The sequence below is a fragment of the Panicum virgatum genome, chromosome 6N (assembly GCF_016808335.1).
Source record: "Panicum virgatum strain AP13 chromosome 6N, P.virgatum_v5, whole genome shotgun sequence".
NCBI lineage: Eukaryota > Viridiplantae > Streptophyta > Magnoliopsida > Poales > Poaceae > Panicum > Panicum virgatum.
Window position 1 is genome coordinate 7,400,241 of NC_053150.1, and position 18,214 is coordinate 7,418,454.

General features: G+C 53.4%; 1 protein-coding gene across 1 annotated transcript; it reads right to left on the reverse strand.

The window, feature by feature from the left end:
* Positions 1 to 205: 205 nt before the first annotated feature.
* On the reverse strand, positions 206 to 6,608 carry LOC120677488 (probable mixed-linked glucan synthase 6). Its single transcript, XM_039958639.1, has 3 exons — positions 6,043 to 6,608; positions 3,026 to 3,770; positions 206 to 2,490 (listed from the first exon to the last, which is right to left on the reverse strand). The coding sequence occupies exons 1-3, from the start codon at positions 6,360 to 6,362 to the stop codon at positions 721 to 723; spliced, it is 2,835 nt and encodes a 944-aa protein (XP_039814573.1). The 5' UTR covers positions 6,363 to 6,608; the 3' UTR covers positions 206 to 720.
* Between the last annotated feature and the right edge of the window lie 11,606 nt (positions 6,609 to 18,214).

The following is an 18,214-nucleotide window of genomic DNA, read 5'->3' on the forward strand; positions in this document are numbered from 1 at the left end:
TAGTTTCGGAACACGCCATCGCTACAATACCCGTGGAAATCTAGGGGCGAGCGATGCTCGAACCCAGGATCGGCTGCCTCTGCACCCGGAGCGCTAGCCGCTACGCTCGGTTCCCTAAAGCCAGCAGATTGAACCAGCATGGTATCAACCAATTAACATCAATTAACAGTGTACGATACACCGGTCGCGTCAGTGACACACAGCATGACACATTTTAATCCGCAAGAATGAAATTAAATTTATTGTGTTCCATATACCTAAAAGAATACCACCCCAACCACAGCCGGGGCCCTACACCCCTCTCCTCTTCTTCTTCTCTCTCTGTAGCATGTACAGTACAGACACTGGCAACCCGGGCCCCACTCACCCTCCAGCTCATCTCACACTCCCTCCTCACTTACAAGTGATGATGATCCCTCTTCCTCTTGGCGTAATGTATATATAAGTAGTAGGTACATGATTAATTACCACGGGTACGGTAATTAATTGAAAAAAAGAACTAAATCAAATCAACACCATCTTTCAATTTCTGGACAAAACTAGAAAAAAAAAAAGAACCAAAGAAAGATCAAATTGTGGTGGCGGGTACGTCGTCGGTCGCATGTTGTATGTAGCAGCAGCAGCAGAGCGTAATGGAATGGAATGGACTGGAACGGAACGGAACGTACTCTTGTCGTCTTGACGGTCAGGGCGTAATGTGCAGCAGGTCGCGAGCTGAGCCTACGGCCAGCCGTAGATCTCCTGGAACTTGTTATTGCCGGCGTGGTGGTGGGCGTGCCTGCCCATGGCGCCGCCGTGGGCGTGCTTGCCGCCGGGCCCGTGGATGTGGGGGATGTTGATGTAGAGCACGGCGGTGATGACGAAGGTGAAGGCCCACCAGACGAGCACCACCACGGGGGTCTTGCCGTGCCTCCCCAGGATGCCCTTGGCGAAGGGGTAGAGGTGGAAGAGCACCCAGAAGTTGAAGAAGACGCCGCCGGCCACCTTGAGCCAGTGCGTCCACTCGCCGTCCACCACCTTGGCGAAGGCCACTGCGGAGCCGACGATGTTCACCAGGATGATGATGATGGGCGTGACCATCAGCCACGTCCACCGCACCACGTACAGGTCCGCGTAGGGGTCCTTCTTCTCGTCGCCCGCCGGCTGCTTGGAGGTGAGCTTGAACGAGATGTCCCGCCGGAACACCACCTTCACCAGCACCTGGCACACGGCGGCCAGGTACGCGGAGCAGCTGGCCGTCATCCAGAACTGCCCGTTCCGGAACCACTCGAACACGGTGACGCCCGCCCACTTCACCTCCAGCACCGCCAGGATCAGCAGCGTGCCCAGCACGATGGCCAGGTACACGTAGAACATGGTGGTCGGGCGCTGCACGATGAAGTGCCCCGTCACGAAGGACAGCGCCGGCACGGTGGTGTAGAAGATGAGGAAGATGGCCGTGAAGGGGTAGGTGGTGATGTTGATGTAGGCCACGCGCTGCAGCGGGTGGAGGAAGGTGCTCCCGAACAGCGGGTTGTTCCGGGAGAAGAAGATCTCCAGGGAGCCCGTGGACCAGCGGAGCACCTGGTACAGCCGCTCCGTCAGGTTGATGGGGGCGGTGCCGATGAAGGCGTGCGGGTAGATGGAGCAGTAGCGGGAGCGCCACCCCTTGATGTGCATCCGGTACCCCGTCACCACGTCCTCCGTCACCGTGCCGTACACCCACCCGATGTTGCTGCCCCACCCGGTCTTCTTCTCGTACGCCGCGGTGGTCACCGCCACGGCCTCGGAGATGGTGGCCTCGTCGGCCACGACGGCGGCGGCGGCGGCGAACGGCGACGGGTGCGACGCGCGCGGGATGGAGTCGACGAACGCCTCCGACTTGCCGTACGCCTTCCGGGGCAGCGGGAGGAAGCCGTGCTTGCCCTTGGCGACGGCGGCCTTGGTGGTCATCTCGAGGCCGGGCTTCTCGTACCTGGCCTTGGCGAACATCCCGCCCAGCGACGGGAAGCAGGGCCCGCCGACGTTGATCCGCGGCGGGTCGAAGCCGTAGAGCGTGACGCGGCGGAAGAGGCAGCCGGTGCCGACGTAGATGGGGCCCTGCATGCCGTCGAGCGCGCGGAGCGTGCCGTCGAAGAAGATGCGGTTGTGGTTGGCGTACAGGTCGGTGGGGTCGACGCCCTCGAAGCGCTGCGGGAACTGGACGAAGGCCACGGTGTCGCTGTCGCGGCCGAGCATGAAGCAGATGCCGGCGCGCAGCGCCTGGGAGTTGTTGATGTAGTGGTCGCAGTCGAGGTTGAGGATGAAGGGCGAGTTGGTGAGCACGGCGGAGCAGCGGGTCAGCGCGTTCATGGCGCCGGCCTTCTTCTCGTGGTTGAAGCCCGGGCGCTTCTCGCGGGACACGTACACCAGCATCGGGAGGCGCACGTCCACCATGCTGAAGTCCAGCGGGTTGTCCGCGCTCGCCGGCGGGCCGAGCTGCCGGCTGTGGCTCGGGTGGTTCACCAGCACCTGCACCATGCATCCACGTCAGCAATCACTTATTACAGTGGGTAATTAGTTAACTTACAGAGGTTAACTAATAATCATGGTAAATACTACTGTAGTACTAGTAGTGATTGATGAGGGTAAATGCAAGGAGGAGCATCAGTCACTTTGGCATGGTGGTAAATGGAGTAAATGTTAAAGTGTCAAGAGGGGATTAAACTTAGGCTAATCACTTTATGCGGCGGGAATCAATGATTGAGGGCGACCGAAGAAAGGCCCATTGATGAATTGTGGATTTAAAGGCGATGCTGTGTGGGTGTCGGGGAGGAGGGAAAGGCCCACCCCAACCACCTCGCCGCACTAGGGTTCACGAATCAATGGGGCTTTGCTGGATGTCCCTGTCCGGCGCCGGGATCAGCGCGCGAGCGGTGGTTGCGGCCTTGACCATCACCCGCGTCCATTCCATCAAATCCCGTCGGAAAATCACCCCTCATCTACTAACCGATTTCGCCGACGAGCAATTTGACACACAGACAGAGAAAGAACTATCGAAACTGACCTGCACGATGCCGGCGTGGTCGCCCTTGCGGTGGTTCTCGGCGGGCTCGACCCAGGTGCCCTCCCACTGGGTGCCGTCGGCCATCCAGGTGGCGCGCGGCTGGCCGTCCTTGAGCCCCCGGGCGGCGTTGTGGGCGTCGGAGCGCTGCTTGATGTCGTGCTCGAGGCCGTTGATCCGGGCCTTGAACTCGTCGTACTCCTTGCGGACGCGGCGGCGGTCGTTGACGAAGTCCTCCTGGGACCGCCCCATGTAGGGGTGGGACTTGAGCTCGAAGTAGCTCTCGGGCCCGCGCGGCTCGATCCCGTGCTTCCGGCAGAAGGGCACCCACACGGTGGCGAACTTGGCGGCCTCCGCCATGGCCTCGTAGGTGAGCAGCATCCCCGAGTCGTCGGAGAGGTAGCAGGTGTTGCGCTCCACGGGGTAGTCGGCGGCCAGGATGGAGAGCACCGAGTTGGCCGTGCTCAGGATCGGCTCCTTGAACGGGTCCGCCGTGGTGACGAAGATGTCCAGCCCCGGCAGCCGGGAGGTGCCGTCCGCGCGGTCGAACCGCTGCCGCAGCACCGCCAGGTCGGGCACCCGGTTGATGGGGTTCAGCTTGGGCAGCTGGTCCAGCAGCCACGAGAAGCCGAACCAGAACTCGCCGGCGATCGACGTCACCCACAGCCACAGCGCGTCCGGGTTCCGGTGCGAGATGCGCCAGATCACGAACAGCGTGAACGCGATCAGCCGCACGAAGATGAGCACCCTGCCATGCCATGCCATTCATTCATCAACACTTTGTCTTCATCATCATCAGTTACTTAGAAAGGTTACTACTAGTACTAGTAATTCAAAAGAGATTCATTCAGGTGAAGATTTTGTAAGAATTTTGGAGTGCTGCTAATGATTAATTAGAGTGCGCTGCGCGCGCGCACGACGCCGGGCTAATAATTGGTGCCCGCCGGAACATGCGTCATGTTGGATCGCTAGGCGAGCCAAGAGGGGGAAGCCCAGGCCAGGCAGGGCCCCATCATGTGACAGCGAAGGCGGGGTGGCGCTGGCGCGGCGCGGGTGGCGGGCAGTCAATGCGCGTGAGCTGGCGCGAGCAGCACCGACATGCGGGGGCGGCCGTCCCGTCCCCACCGGTGGAAGGCGGGGCCCGCGGCGCGAAAGCGCCAGCTGCCAGCCAGGCAGGCAAAGCATCCACCTCGCGGAGCCCCGAGCCCCCGAGGGGGGCAAAGGCGCATAGATTTGCCTTGCCCTGCCTTGCCCTGCCCCCAGGAATAACGGTTTCTTTTTTTTCTTTTCCTTGTTTTCCCCTTGTTAATGGAAAGAACAAACTTTTTTGTTCGCACCCGGGGTCCTCCACCTACAAGGCTCCCACAATAAATAATGGCTTTTCCGCCAGGGTCCACCTGGAATAATTCTTGGTGCTCCACGGCAGAGAAGGCTTACGAGTTACGACCCGGGTACCATGTGAGGGTGTGTGCGCAAGGAGAATGTACAGGGTGGACTTGGGGGGGAAAGAGCTTTCTTGGTGCTCCACGGCAGAGAAGGCTTACGAGTTACGACCCGGGTACCATGTGAGGGTGTGTGCGCAAGGAGAATGTACAGGGTGGACTTGGGGGGAAAGAGCTGTCAACGCGCCACGACTGCGCGTGTGTGGAGCTAGCACCACTGCCTCTTTCTGCATCTTTTCTCCTCCTCCCCCCTAAAGCTCCGTGCTTTTCCGAGACGTGGTGGATGCCCAAAACTCGCCAGAGCTAGCAGCGGCGCTCGATTAGATTAGGTTAGGTTGGCCTCATCCGGGCGTAGCTGCAACTGGAACGCCCCCAACACCACTATGGGTGTGTTTAGATCCGCGAAAATCTAGTAGAAAAAGTCGCATCGGACACTGTAGTATACTATAGCATTTTTTGTTTGTTTGTGATAAATATTATCCTATTATAGGCTAAATAGGCTCAAAAGATTCGTCTCGCAACGTACATCAAAACTATACAATTAGTTTTTTTATTTACCTACATTTAGTACTCCATGCATGAGTTATTTACTATATTTAATGTTTCGACGTGATTTCGATGTGATGGAAAGTTTGAAAAATTTGGAGGAGTTTGGAAAAGTGAACACAGCCATCTCCTCAGCTTTTTGTTTTTCCACAAACATCCTCCACGAGACCGCAGCTAGCTCGGCCTTTTCACCCCCTCGCGACTTCGCGATTGTCGCAACTCGAAAAGGGGCAGAGAAACGGAAGGGTTTAGCAGTGGAGGCTCTTTGTAATTATTACCCAAACTTTTGTCACTAATCAAATCAGTGCGCTACTAGTCTTTACCGGAATTTGGAGGCTTTTAATGATGCTTCCTTGGGCTCACATGCTGCAAGCCCCATCATCTCTCTCTTCTCTCTCTCTTTTTGAACTTAATTCTCTCTCTCTCAATCCTCAGCCACAAGCTCATTGATGTCACCACCCACCTCGGATTCCCGCTGCAGGTAAAGAACCCGGCGGCCCAGCAGCCATGGCGCCAATCGCTAGCTTTCCTCGCCCACTCCAAAGCGGGTAAAAATTTATGAGCCGCCAGGGCCGCGGGCCCACCCGGCAGGCACCCAAGGCAGCCAACGGAATTAAACTCCCACAGCCGCCGGGCCCACGCGGCAGCGGGCCACCCGCGCGGCGACGCGGGTGCCGACAGCCAACGGGTGGAGGTGGACGCGGTTGCCCCGGTGGGCCCGGCACCCTTCTTCCCAGATGAGCCGAGGCAGAGCCAACCGGGGGGCGCCGAACTGTAACGTGCACCTGTCTCGTGGAGTGATGTCCCATGTCGGGGGCAGATGCGGTGCTTAACCCGGTGCTTAGTTTTTAATTACTGTGGTAAATTTACTGCAACCTAGGAGGAGGACTAGTTTAACGCCGGCCAGGTTGGGAGACCAGCTCCCTGTCAGACTCCGGGAGGAGTTTTCTGACGGTGTAGTTGATACAGAGATTCTCTGCCGCCGGCGTTCAATGCAGCCGAGCGAGCTTGGGTGGAGGAGGTTTCCCGTACCTGTATGGGTGGAGCAGGACGCCCTTGATCTTCTCGGTGCGGAAGACGGCGCGGTCCTCGATGGCGACGCCGTCGTCGGCGCCGTCGCCGGAGAGGTCGTCGCTGAGGTCGACGGCGACCCAGCTCTCGTCGTTGACGGCGCCGATCTGGCCCTCGGTGGCGGCCACCCCCGCGCGGTCCATGTCGGCGGAGGACGCCGCGGAGGCCACCGCCGCGGCGCCCGCGCACGCGCACACGGGGAACCCGCACGCGCACCCGTGCCGGCCGCCCGCCGCCTGCTGCTCGCCGTTCCGCCGGGCGTCTCCGCCGCCGGGCGCCATAATGCCCGCCCGGTTCCCGCTGCCCGCGTGTCGCGGCGCGCGGCTTCCTCTCTCTCGAGGCGAGAGAGAAGAGGCCGGCCGGCGGGGGAGGAAGAGGGGACCAACCGGGAATGAGGAGCGGACCTGCTGCTGTGTGCGAGGCTCTGTGCTCTGGGAAGGTGGTGGTGGTGGTGGTGGTGGTAGCAGAGGAAGGGGAGGGGAGAGAGGAGCTCTCCGCTTGAGGGAGGGAGGGAGCAGAGGTGGCGCGGGGCGGGGGTGTGGGAGAGGCCGAGTGGGGGATATATAGAAATTATGGGCCGGGCGGGAGAGTGTCGGTCGGGCTTGCGAGCCAAGGCTGGCTAGCTAGCTCACCCCGCTCTGTATTTTTGTACGCGTCTGTACACGTCCCTCTCTCCTCACCTGTATGTGTGTATGTGTACTCCCTCAGCTCTGTCACTACGTGTGTGTGTGAGAGGGAGAGAGCTGGGGATGGATGGATGAATGGAGTGCGTGGTGCGCTATGGCAGGCAATGCAAGCTCCCCTTGATTTATACGGGAACCCGGTAATCAGCAGGGGCCGGGGGAACTGTCCGTCCGCGTCTCCGTGAGGTGACGGTGTCTCGGACGGAAGGTGAGCTGTGTGCATGTAGGTGGCAGGCAGGCATTTGCAAGCTAAGGCCGTGTTTAAATTCTATAAACGCAAAATGCAAAATTTTTATAAATCGCCTGCATGATATACTAAATGTAGTCAAAAAATAAATCGCATGACAAAAATAGACTGTAAATCGTGAGACGAATCTAATGAGCCTAATTAGAACGTGGTTAGGCACTAAATTGCTACATTGATGCTACAGTAAATGTGCTCTGATGATTCTCTAATTAGGCTCATTAGATTCGTCTCGTAGTTTACAGACGAGGTCTGTAATTAGTCTACATTTAATACTTCAAATATTAAAGATTCTCTTGCAAAAACATAAAAACACAAAATGCAAAGCACGCCCTAATTAAGCTAGGTGCATGCAGAGAGAGAAGGAAGAGGTAGGCTAGCTAGGCGCCATGAGAGGCCCATACCTACCTAACCAGGCTGCTTCCGCTAATATTCCGTGTTAGCAGCGCACACCCACACCCATGTGAACACCCCCCCCCCCCCCCCCCCCCCCGCATAAACCACGTCGCGCGAGTATTTTTCTCCCTTGGCGCGGCCTCCCCTTCTCCGTATGATCGGCGCAAGATATGCTAGCGATTCTCCCTCCCCCCGCATAATTAAGCTACTACTAATAATAATCAGGGGAATAGAATAAAGCGACGGTAATGATTAGTTTGTTTCCCATACATAACAAATATAGTGTATATATGCATGTACAGTGAGACGTGAGTGTTCCCTCCTTTTTTTTTCACGAGCTGTCAAGGACGGAACCTCATCGAGGTTAACGTCCTGGCGCCTCCTGATTGGAAGATTCCTTGCATTCGCCTTTTGTTTCTCCCCCCTGGCGCAGTGGCGCTCCGTCCCGGGCCGGCCCGTGAAGTGCCCCGACGCCGCCCCCCTTCACCTTGAATGGAACCTGATGAGGTGATGAGGGGAGGGGAGGAGCAGCGCGCGTACAGTTGGAGGCGAGCTCGTACGCAGGCCATGAGCTAGCTGGGTACGTACAAGCAAGCAAGAACCCCCTTGCTGACCGACGGACGCGGCGCGAATGGATCGGTCACGGCGCCCGGGCAGCCTCGATTGATTGCAGCGGAGGGACGGGCACGGCTCGCGCGCTTTATGAGCCCGATGAGGCCGCCGCTGCCGTGCACGCACGCACGCACGCCACGCCACGCCACGCCCGGTTAACTCCTGCAGGGAAAGAAAGTTCCTTGGCCTGCCTGCCTGCCTGCTGCTTGGGTATTCTTGGCTTGGGACAGGAGTAACTCCGGTCACAGACGCAGATGCAGAGCAGGGCAGCAGCAGAGCAGCCCGGCAGGGAGGCATTTCGATCGGGGTTGCGGAGGGGTCGTCGCATTCACGCCCCAGGTAGGGTAATGGTATGTTGGCTGCCCGCCCGCCCGCTTGCGACCAAAGGGCTCACGGGGATGCGCCACGCCCCGCGGCATGGTCCCCTGGTGCGTCGGGCCGGAGTCGTCTCGGAATTTCTCCCTGCTCCGGCCGCCCCGTTGTAACGTGCACGTCCCCGCACCAGGTCAAGGAACCTCCGATCCACCGCCGGGCCGGGGTCCGGGACCAGCATGCAGTGGCCCGGCCGTACTCCCGTATGCGTACGCGTGTACAGGGTGTCAACGCGATCGACGGAAGCAAGCGCGCGTACCAGGGAATTCCTCCCTCTCGTCACGTTGGCGCCAGGTGAGAAACACACGAGTGAACCGCAATGTGCGTCCAATACCACGACGAACGACTCGGGTGGTACTGATGATGATAACTGCCCGTGGCGGAGGCGGAGCCGGTGCCGGGCCGGCCACCGAGGTGACAGGAACGAGCGGCGGGGGCGGGGAGGACGACGAGCCGCGTACGATACGGTGGAGATGCCGCATCGATGCCTGTTTTTGGGCGGACGCGCTCTGCATGCCGTGACGAATCGAGCGTGGTGATGGCGCTCCCTGAACTAACGGGGTGAAGTGAAATCGTGACTCGTGAGGCAGGCAGGCAGGCGTCCGCGGCCGCGCCCCCGGACCCTGCGCGTGCTCTCGTGCATGACTCGCCCAGCTGGCACGACGGCGACGCCGGATCGCCGGCCGGCGCCCCCACCGTCCGCCATGAGCCGCCGCAAACTGGTGCTGCGGCGCTGACGTAGAGGAGCCATTGAAATCTGCCGTTCCCAACCTCGATCTCGAACACACCTGGCTAATCAGCGTGGGATCGATCGATCGATGGGCGAGCACGTACCGCACGCCCTCGTAATAATTAATTAATTAATTATAATCAGGCGTCTCCCCAACTGTTGCGTCCGTCCGTTCGCCCGCGATCCATCCGTCCAACTGCAAACGCCGGCACGTTAACCCCGCCATTAATACGACCCGAGGGGCGCAAGACCCCGTGTAGTACGCGCGCGCGTGCAGTGCGCTGCTTAATTAGCAAGGCCGGCCGGGACGGGGCGGAGGCGGAGGCGAGAGCGAGATAAGCGGCCGCTCGCCGTGCGGCGTTCCGGCCGTGGTGGAGCTGCTGCCAAGCAAACCGGCGGCCGGCGGCGGTGATGGAAACAGAACAGATCAGCCGGTTACTACCGCGCCTTGCTCGGCCCCGCGCGCTGTCCTCGCTGCTACGGCATTGCGTTGTGCACTTTTCGCACTTATCATAATAGGCAACTTATCGATAGTTGTCCTTAAAATGGAAGGTTGCGTCAGCTCGACGGGACGCGAAACCATGTGAAAAAATGGTCACGTCAAGCTTATCCGCGCGAGATAGCATGAGCGGTCACTGGTATTTCTGTAACGAAAGTACCTCCTCCTCTATCTCAGTCTTAGCATGATGTTTCAAAAAAAATCTTGCTCCGGTGGTTTTTATTTGGTACTATTGGAGATGAACGTGTCACAGACACGTGTTTAAAGTTAAATAATTTTAAAATGATTAGATTACATCTAAAAAATCATAAATAAATAAATAACAAATTTCCCTTGCGCCACGAAATTCTACATATGCAAGATATGTGCGTATCAACGAGATAGGAAAGGAATCTTAGGTTCCATAAATAACAAATATTTTATTTTAATTTAATTCAGCCAACAACAATAGCAAACCATAACTGCATATAGAATGCAAAATCAAAAACCTATTCTACTCTAGCTTCATAATTAAAGTTTAACTTAGAAATCGGTTGTTCAACAATATCATTGGATGTATCTATTTCATTAATCACAGGAGCAACACCTATGTATGGTGCAAGCATTTTGAGTTAGTAGATGGTAAGGTTTAAAAAGAATATACCAAGATTCTATGTATTATTCATAGCAGCCTTTTTCTGATGGTAATTTCTCCACCTCTTTGCATTCGACTCTGCCTTTTTATCAGCTGGCAAGCTTGCGTACTTCTCCCTTGTTCTTTTCCGCTTAGCTTCCTTTTGATTAGTGGAATCACCTGCAATTGTAAAAGAACCATGAATAGATCATTTGTTTATTCACAACTATGAAGCACAAAGATTATAATAACAATTTATTATTTACTAAAAGAAGATAGGCAAAATAGTCATTTTGGTCCCTGAACTTTATTGTAAGGGTCAAATCCGTCCCTCAACTTTCAAATTGGCCAATATAGTCCCCCAACTTTCATTTTAGGATCATACATGTCCTTATGCTGATATTATATTCCACAATAATATGAGATAAATGCAAAAAAAATCCTTTTTACCCATAGCTTCTTCTTCCCCTCCTTAATTTCCACTCTTCATGCATTGATTAATAAAACTCAATGTTCCAAAGTTAACACTTGTGATGTTAGCTCCTAAACGCAATGATGCTCATGCCACTAGACTGATTTGCTTGCATTTGCTAAATATTTTTTAATAATAATAAACCGTTGAGGAATTTAAAGGGAAGGAGACAAGGGTAAGAGGACTTTTTGCATAAATCTCATGTTATTATGCAGTATCTATAGCACAAGGATAAGTTTGACCCAAAAACAAAAGTTTAGGGACTATATTGGTCTTTCTGAAAGTTGAGGGATGAACTTGACCGTCAGATTAAAGTTGAGGGACCAAAATGCCTATTTTGCCAAGAAAATATGAAAAAAATACCACTATCAACATCATGGATAATAGGATCCTCGTGTAATTTTCGCTTACGATGGTCAACGGCCATCTAGGAAATATTGAACTGATGAAAATATGTATAAACACAAACATATAAAATATATATATCAAAAGTTAAATGAGAACAACATCTTACCTCCAGCAGTTTCAGCAAAGATCTTGATCTTTTGTTGTTAACCTGAAATACAGGGCATGCTGATTGGCTTGTGCAATGGAGACAAGCAGCACGCCAGGGGCGCTAATCGTGAGGATCAACATAGGATGACAAGTAAACATTCGAATGCATGAATGCAAGAAAACAAATCAATGAAACATTTAAACGGAGAACAGAACTTTACCTCTCCGGATTTCTACGTGTGTTGTTCCAATATAATGGCAGAGAGAATGGGAAAGTGATCGAACTTCCAAAGAAGCTACACGTGAGGGTAGTTTCCTTCCAAACATACTGTGACGTAAATTATGGTGTTTTGCATGTGCAAAAGAAAGTTAAGTTTGTGCGTAAGGAAAATTATATGTGGAGATCAATTTTCTCCTTTAATTGTGTGCATGAGGGTATGTATTCTCCTCCCAAACATACTGTGACGTGAATAATGGAGTGCAAAGGAAAATCAAGTTCGTGCATAAGGCAAAATATGCGGCAATCCATTTTCTCCCTTAATTTTACGCATGAGGGTGCTCCATGCGGCAGGTACACCAGGTGGGTATGTAGAAAGTCCGGTTTATATCCTCGAACTATCTCAAAAGTCTAATTTTCAACCTTCAACTACAAATTCGAATAAGATAAGCCATCCAACTATTAAAACTGGGCAAATTTGGCCCTTAGGGTGGTTTTGAAGGTGGTATTGTATTTTTTCTAAAAAAATTTAAAAAATCTAGTTAGACCTAAAAAATTAAAACTGATTCATTTTAAAATAGAAAAATATGAAACTAGTATCAAAATTTTTCTAAGAATGTAATATATCTATTATTGCTCTATTTGAATCTTATTTATTCAAAAATAATAGGTATAACTTGAAGCAACCAAATACTATGAACATAAAAAGATTGGATTCGAATAACTGACAAGTACAACGTTGATAGATATGTTACATTTTTAGAAAAATTTTATACCTATTTCATATATTTTTATTTAAAAAGAATTTCTTATGAATTTTTAGTTTAAATTTGAATATTTTTTAATTTTCATAAAATTGAAAACCACCTTAAGGGCCAAATTTGCCCGGTTTTTGACAGTTGGATGAAAATCAGACTTTTGCTATAAGGTTTTGTAGTTTAGTGTTGAAAATCATCTTCGAAAGCATCTTAAGGCCAAATTTCTTATCCGGTTTTATAGTTTAAGGTTGAAAACCAGACTTTTGCTACAGTTTAAGAGTGTAAATCAGACTTTTTCCTTAGAAACAAGATTCCATTCTCTTTCATCAAACAAGAAATCATACCAGGTGGGTATGATTTCTGTGACGGATATGATAAATCTAATTTTAATAAAAAAATAATTTTAATTGTTTCAACTTTTATAGTACAAATACATCAATCGAACCATTTGCACGCACGGACTCCCCCGTCGGTGGTGGAGCGTAGGGGCATCCTCGTTGAGCTGCCCGGAAGGAGCGAGCCACTGAGGCAACTACGGGTTCGCGACCGCCTTTTTGGGTGGAAATGATTGCGGGCGCGGGAAAAAGAAAACGGGGGGCAGGGGCGTTTTGCGGCGCTCGACTGGCGACCTCCAGCTGGTGGCCGAGGGGGATCCCGGCTGGCTGGCACGTAGCGCGCGCGTCCCCCGACAGAAAGCGCCCGCCGCCGCGTCGTCCCGCGGCCGGCCAGCCAGCGAGCACATGCGCATGCCTGTGCCCGTCCCACGCGGCTCCGGCCGCCGTCCGATGCGAGAATGCGATCGATATACACGGGCGCAGGTCCTGGGCTCATGGTCGCCCTGTTCATGGTCCGGATTTAGCGGTTTTTTTAACCAACCCGTCCAGACCGCAATCGAGCCAAACCGAGCGGTTTGAGACCGACGGTTTCGACGGATTCGACCGTAGTTCCGAAGCACATATATTGGTAATCGCGTATTCGCGTAAGAAAGTTTCGACTTGCGAGAAAACTATCGTAGTGGTGGGAAAGGAGCAGAGCTTCTTCAATGATGCCAAGGGCAGGTGGACGGGCGGAGCTCGGCCTCCGCGGCAACGCTGCGGGCGGAGCGACGCTTGCTGGTTGCTGCGGGTACGACCGTTGCCGAGCGTCAGGTAGGTGGAGGTGAGGCAGAGGCTGTGGGAGGCAAGGTGCGCTTGACTGATGTCGCGAGACTGGTGCAAGGCGTCGACTGTCACATGGAGCTAGCATCACGAGCACCATCGGAGGTCCGCCGGCCCGCGACGCAGTACGGTACGGTGGAGCAGAGGCGTCGAGTTCGGCTGCCACCGCCGCCGCTGGCGGAGCTGAGGCGTTGTGTTGCTGCGACCGGGCGAGCGAGAGTGTCCGACGAGCGGCGCAGACATGCCGAGCTTGGCGGCGGCCGCCAGCGTGGGTGGAGCGGAGGCGCCGCACGCCCGCACCACCATGAGCGGTCGGGCCGGCGAGTGGAGGACGCCGTGGAGTGCTGGGAAGGTAGACGCAGCCAGCGAGGTGAGGCACAGGCTTGCGCGGCCTCCGCTGCAGTACAACAGCGAGCAGAGAGACTGAGGTTAGTAGCGAGCAGAGAGACGGAGGTTGAAGACGACTAGCCTATTACGCTAATGAGGTCTGCAACATTATCAACTGTCACTGGGTTAAGCGGTAGAAGCCGGACCAAAGCTAACCCGTAGGGGCATGAAAAACGGTTTGATACGGGCCGGTTCCACAGGTTTGGTGGGTTGGAACCGGACCATGTGCAGGGCGAGCTCATGGCATTCCCTGCAGCACGCGGTCAATCGATCTGTCTGGACACGCTGCTGCTAGTTTCCCAGGTCAGGAGTCAGGACGGGCAGCACCGCACGCAGCAGGTTGCTTGCGCGGCGCAGCAACGCCAGGTCGGACCGGCGGCACGTTACGCGGCTGCCTGGTTGGCGCGCGGTAGCCGCTAGCTGTACCCGCTGCCGCCGCCGGATTCCTGATTACTATCCTGCTGCCGCACTGGACCCGGGAAATTAACCAGCCCATCAGCCAAAGTGCGTCCTAACCATTATTATTTCCGGAGATTAAATACTTCTGCTGCGCTATCATACTAGTAGGTTTATATCGTGGCCGTGGCAGGGCCAGCCGGCCGGCCGGGGCGCGTGGCCAGGCCGACAGGACCTTGGTATACTACTACTAGTATATTGCCGGCCGGCGGGGCGAGGAGGGAGAGCGCATGTGCGGGGGTTGCCTTGCTCGATGCGGACGGGACACGGACAGCGGCGCCCGGCCCCGGCGGTACACGCGCCTCTGCCTCCTCCGCGTCGCGTGCCAATCATCCCGTCAGGCTTCCACCGTACCAAACGCCGGTGTACGTGGATAATACACGACGACGCAGGGCCAGGTTCTGGTTCTTGCATGTATGTGTGCATGGCCGGCGCCGTCGCACGGCGCGCCGGCCTTCAATGCAAGATTCCCATGCCGGATTGGAGGCACCCGCGCGCGCGCGCACACACACACACAAAGATGGCACATGATGGTTTGATGCTGATGGGGCCCGCCCGGGCCGGGCGGTCAACTCACTAAACGCTGCGGCTGCCCACGCTGAAGGTGGTGGCAGGCGCTCCCATGTTAGTTCACTTCAGTCCCTCCCGTGCCCAAGATCGGCGGCGGGTGGATCTCTGCATCTGCATGCATTCATGCTCGACCTCATTGGAGCGACGTCAAATTGTCAAATGCGCATATGCTACTGCTGCTGCTCTAGAGAGTGGAATGAATGTCTAGACCGCCAACTTGCGCGTCCAGTCAACGTACCCTGCGGTGGCTGGATCGCGCGTCCTCCTCACCACTCCTCCCCCGGCCGTCAAACGCAAACGCAAACGCAAACGGTGGCATGCCGTGGGGGTGGTTATTGCATAAGCAGCGTCGCCGCCGCATCATCATAGGCACGATTAGGCAAGCACACAGACTTAAAAGAAAGCCAGCCCGGCCGAGAAAACAAAAAGGAAGGAAAGAAAAAAAAACTAAGGCGTCGACGAGCTAGCAAGCCGGGGATGGAGATGAGTGAGGGTGTGTTTAGATCACTTTGCATTTTGCGTTTTTGGAAGTGAATCTTCAATATTTGAAGTATTAAACGTAGACTAATTACAAAATTAATTACAGATCTCGTCTGTAAACTACGAGACGAATCTAATGAGCCTAATTAATCTATCGTTAGAGCATGTTTACTGTAGTAATTTAGTGTCTGATCATGTTCTACTTAGGCTCATTAGATTCGTCTCGCGATTTACAGTCCATTTGTATAATGCGATTCATTTTTTGACTACATTTAGTACACCATGCAAGCAATTTATAAAAATTTTGTGTTTTGCGTTTACACCATCTAAACACGGTCTGAGAATCTGAAGATGCCCCGGGATGCCCTGCCATGCCACCACCGACAGTTTGCGTGGACCATATTGTTTTGCTGGAGGCCAAAAAAGATGAAAAAAAAATGAAATGTAGAGCGAAATGGTATCTGGAAAAAAAAGAGAGATGAAAACAGATGTGGAGGAGGAGCAGAGAAGGCAGGCTTGTGATGCTTTTGCAGTCAATCATTGACAGGGAAAGTGCTTGCTTGGTGGGGCCGGATAGAATATATGAAGGGAGAGAAAAAAAAAGAGAAGCGTAATAACTAACAATGGCATTTGTTTTTCTAATTGCTAGCTAGCTGTGTTACCTACAAAAGGACTTAATGTTTTGGAACTCAGCAGTAGCCACATGCATAAAGATAATCCGAACCAGTCTCCTTAACCAACCGGGGCCTAAACTCTAGCTCGTTGAAAAAGAGAAAAGGACAAGTGCAAGTGCAAGTGCAAGCTAGCAGCAAGTGTAAGACGACTTCAGCTTTGTCTTTGTGCCTCTGCCTCGTCGTGTAAGGCTGTATGTAAGCCTGTAAACCTTGCGGCGGTGGTACCACATACGGTGTTTTTTTTTGTGCAAAGAATATAGGTTCTCGTCTCGGCTCCTTTGTTTCTTTATATATGCTTTGTCTTCCAATGATGCTCGAAGAGGCATTGTTACTTTGTTTTTCTTCTTTTTTTTTTGAAAAAGATCATTGTTGCTTTGTTAACAAAAATAAAAAGGGGGGAAATAAGGCTGGTCCACCCGTTTTTTTTCTTTCCTATATTGTACTTTTCAATTGACCGTTGTCGGTCAATTAATTAGAAAATGTCTTTTTTTTTTCGGGCAATTAGAAAAGTCATTAGCGTTCCATTTGCAGCCAAGCCAGCTACTGTACGCCTTCATTTTCAACCATGTTTTTTTTCCTAGCAAACGTGCTGTGCATTGTGGAACATGCATGTGTACGCCCTTACAGTCACACATTGATTGATGGATGGAACCGGTCCAGTTTATGATGAGCCGGAACCGACGTGCCCGGTCACTTTGAGCGAAAGTAACCCGCCGAACAACACCCATTTGGAAAGGGGAAAAAAACACCCTGATCCGTCTGATGGTTTGATCCGTTCGTTCCTACTAGCTCTTTTGCACGCTTTGGGATCGGACAGGATAGCAACACACAGGGTAGAGGAGGGGCAGCTTAACATTCCAGCCACCACTCACCGGAGTACAGTCCTTCGCCTTGGTTGCCCTAACTTGGCTCGCATGCCTTTTATGGCGGCGCAAGAAAGGAAACCGAAACAACGAACGGCCGATCGAGCTAGCCGATGCTTGTTTCAGAAGGATTGTTGTTGCATTGATGATGCTACACTACACACCAGATGGCACCCAGCGGATCGGAGCTACGGCTGCTAGAAAAAGGGTGGAGTGCCGGAGACCACGACGAGTGTGCGTACCGGCAGCCTATAAATCACACGGGCCGGCCTTACTTGAACGCCGGCCCCTAGATCATGGTTCATGGATGGTCATGGATCAGTGCACGCAAGACACAAAAAGCGTCTGGGGTTTCTGGTCCTAGCTTCTGGATAGCAGCGTACGTGTACGTTGGCGGTGTCAGCGTCGTTGGCGTCCACCGCCACCAACCGTCAGTTAAGTGGAGCTCGGAGAGAGCAGCCATGGGTGATGAGCTCGTGATCACCGGGGACACTCCGGTCCCGTGCTATGATGACGCATGGCAATGGCGGAGACGCGCGTGGCGTGGCGCCTGTAGCAGCTTGTCCCCGCCCCGGGTCGGACCGCGCCAAGTGTTGACGATGCCGTTGGCTCCACCTTCGCCGTTCTGTTGCTCTCGCGATGACTCGATCCGGAAGGTAGTAGTGTAACTGCCGACGGGTCCATGGTCGACGACGCCGACGGCGCGGCGCGGCCAAGTGTAAAGCGCAGCTAGCCGCGCCGACGCCGCGCACCAGCTAGACGTGTCCACCGGTCTCGTTCGCACCATTACTACTAGCTAGCCATTTGTTACTCCGGCGAACTGCCAATCATGCATGCGAAGCGTTCACCAGGACAGGACAGTAGCTGGGGCGCCACGGACTCCTGCATGCTCTGCACACCGTGTATTTGGTTGGGTTGGGTTGGGTTGGGTTGTTGGGTGGCGCCGCAGAAGCAGAACACTACCACTGCCTGCCCCCCTGCGCGACGAGTGAGGAGCAGGGTTTAACTTACCGACCGGTCCGGCCAAACCGGAGGAGTCCGGTTCCGGTATACCGGTCCGGTTTGACCGGTTACCGGTCGGAACCGGTCAAATTCAAATTTGAATTCAAACTCCCCAGTTCAACCGGTTCGTACAGGTATACCGGTCGGTTAGACTGGTAACCGGTCAAATTTAATTTTTTTTTCTTTTTTGGTTTAAATTCAAATGCGCGCAAAGTATACTAAATAAATATTTGTATAACATATTTTAGTCTAAATGAACCCTCCAACCCTCTTTTGTACTACTTTTACATTGTATTTGTATACTTTTGTATGCACATTTTTTTTGTTTAACTTCAAATCCCCGCAAACTATACTAAATGAACAATTTTTTGAGAAAATTTGACACCATTAGATTTGTCGCACCTTGAAGTATTTTTAGGAATTTTTTGGGAATATTTCATTTTTTGAATTTAA

Coding starts and splice junctions, on each gene's coding strand:
- LOC120677488 (XM_039958639.1), bottom strand. CDS start 6,362: ATGGCGCCCGGCGGCGGAGACGCCCGGCGGAACGGCGAGCAGCAGGCG. Junction 3,771..6,042: donor GTCCTGCTCCACCCATACAG/GTACGGGAAACC, acceptor ATGGCATGGCAG/GGTGCTCATCTTCGTGCGGC. Junction 2,491..3,025: donor ACCACGCCGGCATCGTGCAG/GTCAGTTTCGAT, acceptor TGCATGGTGCAG/GTGCTGGTGAACCACCCGAG.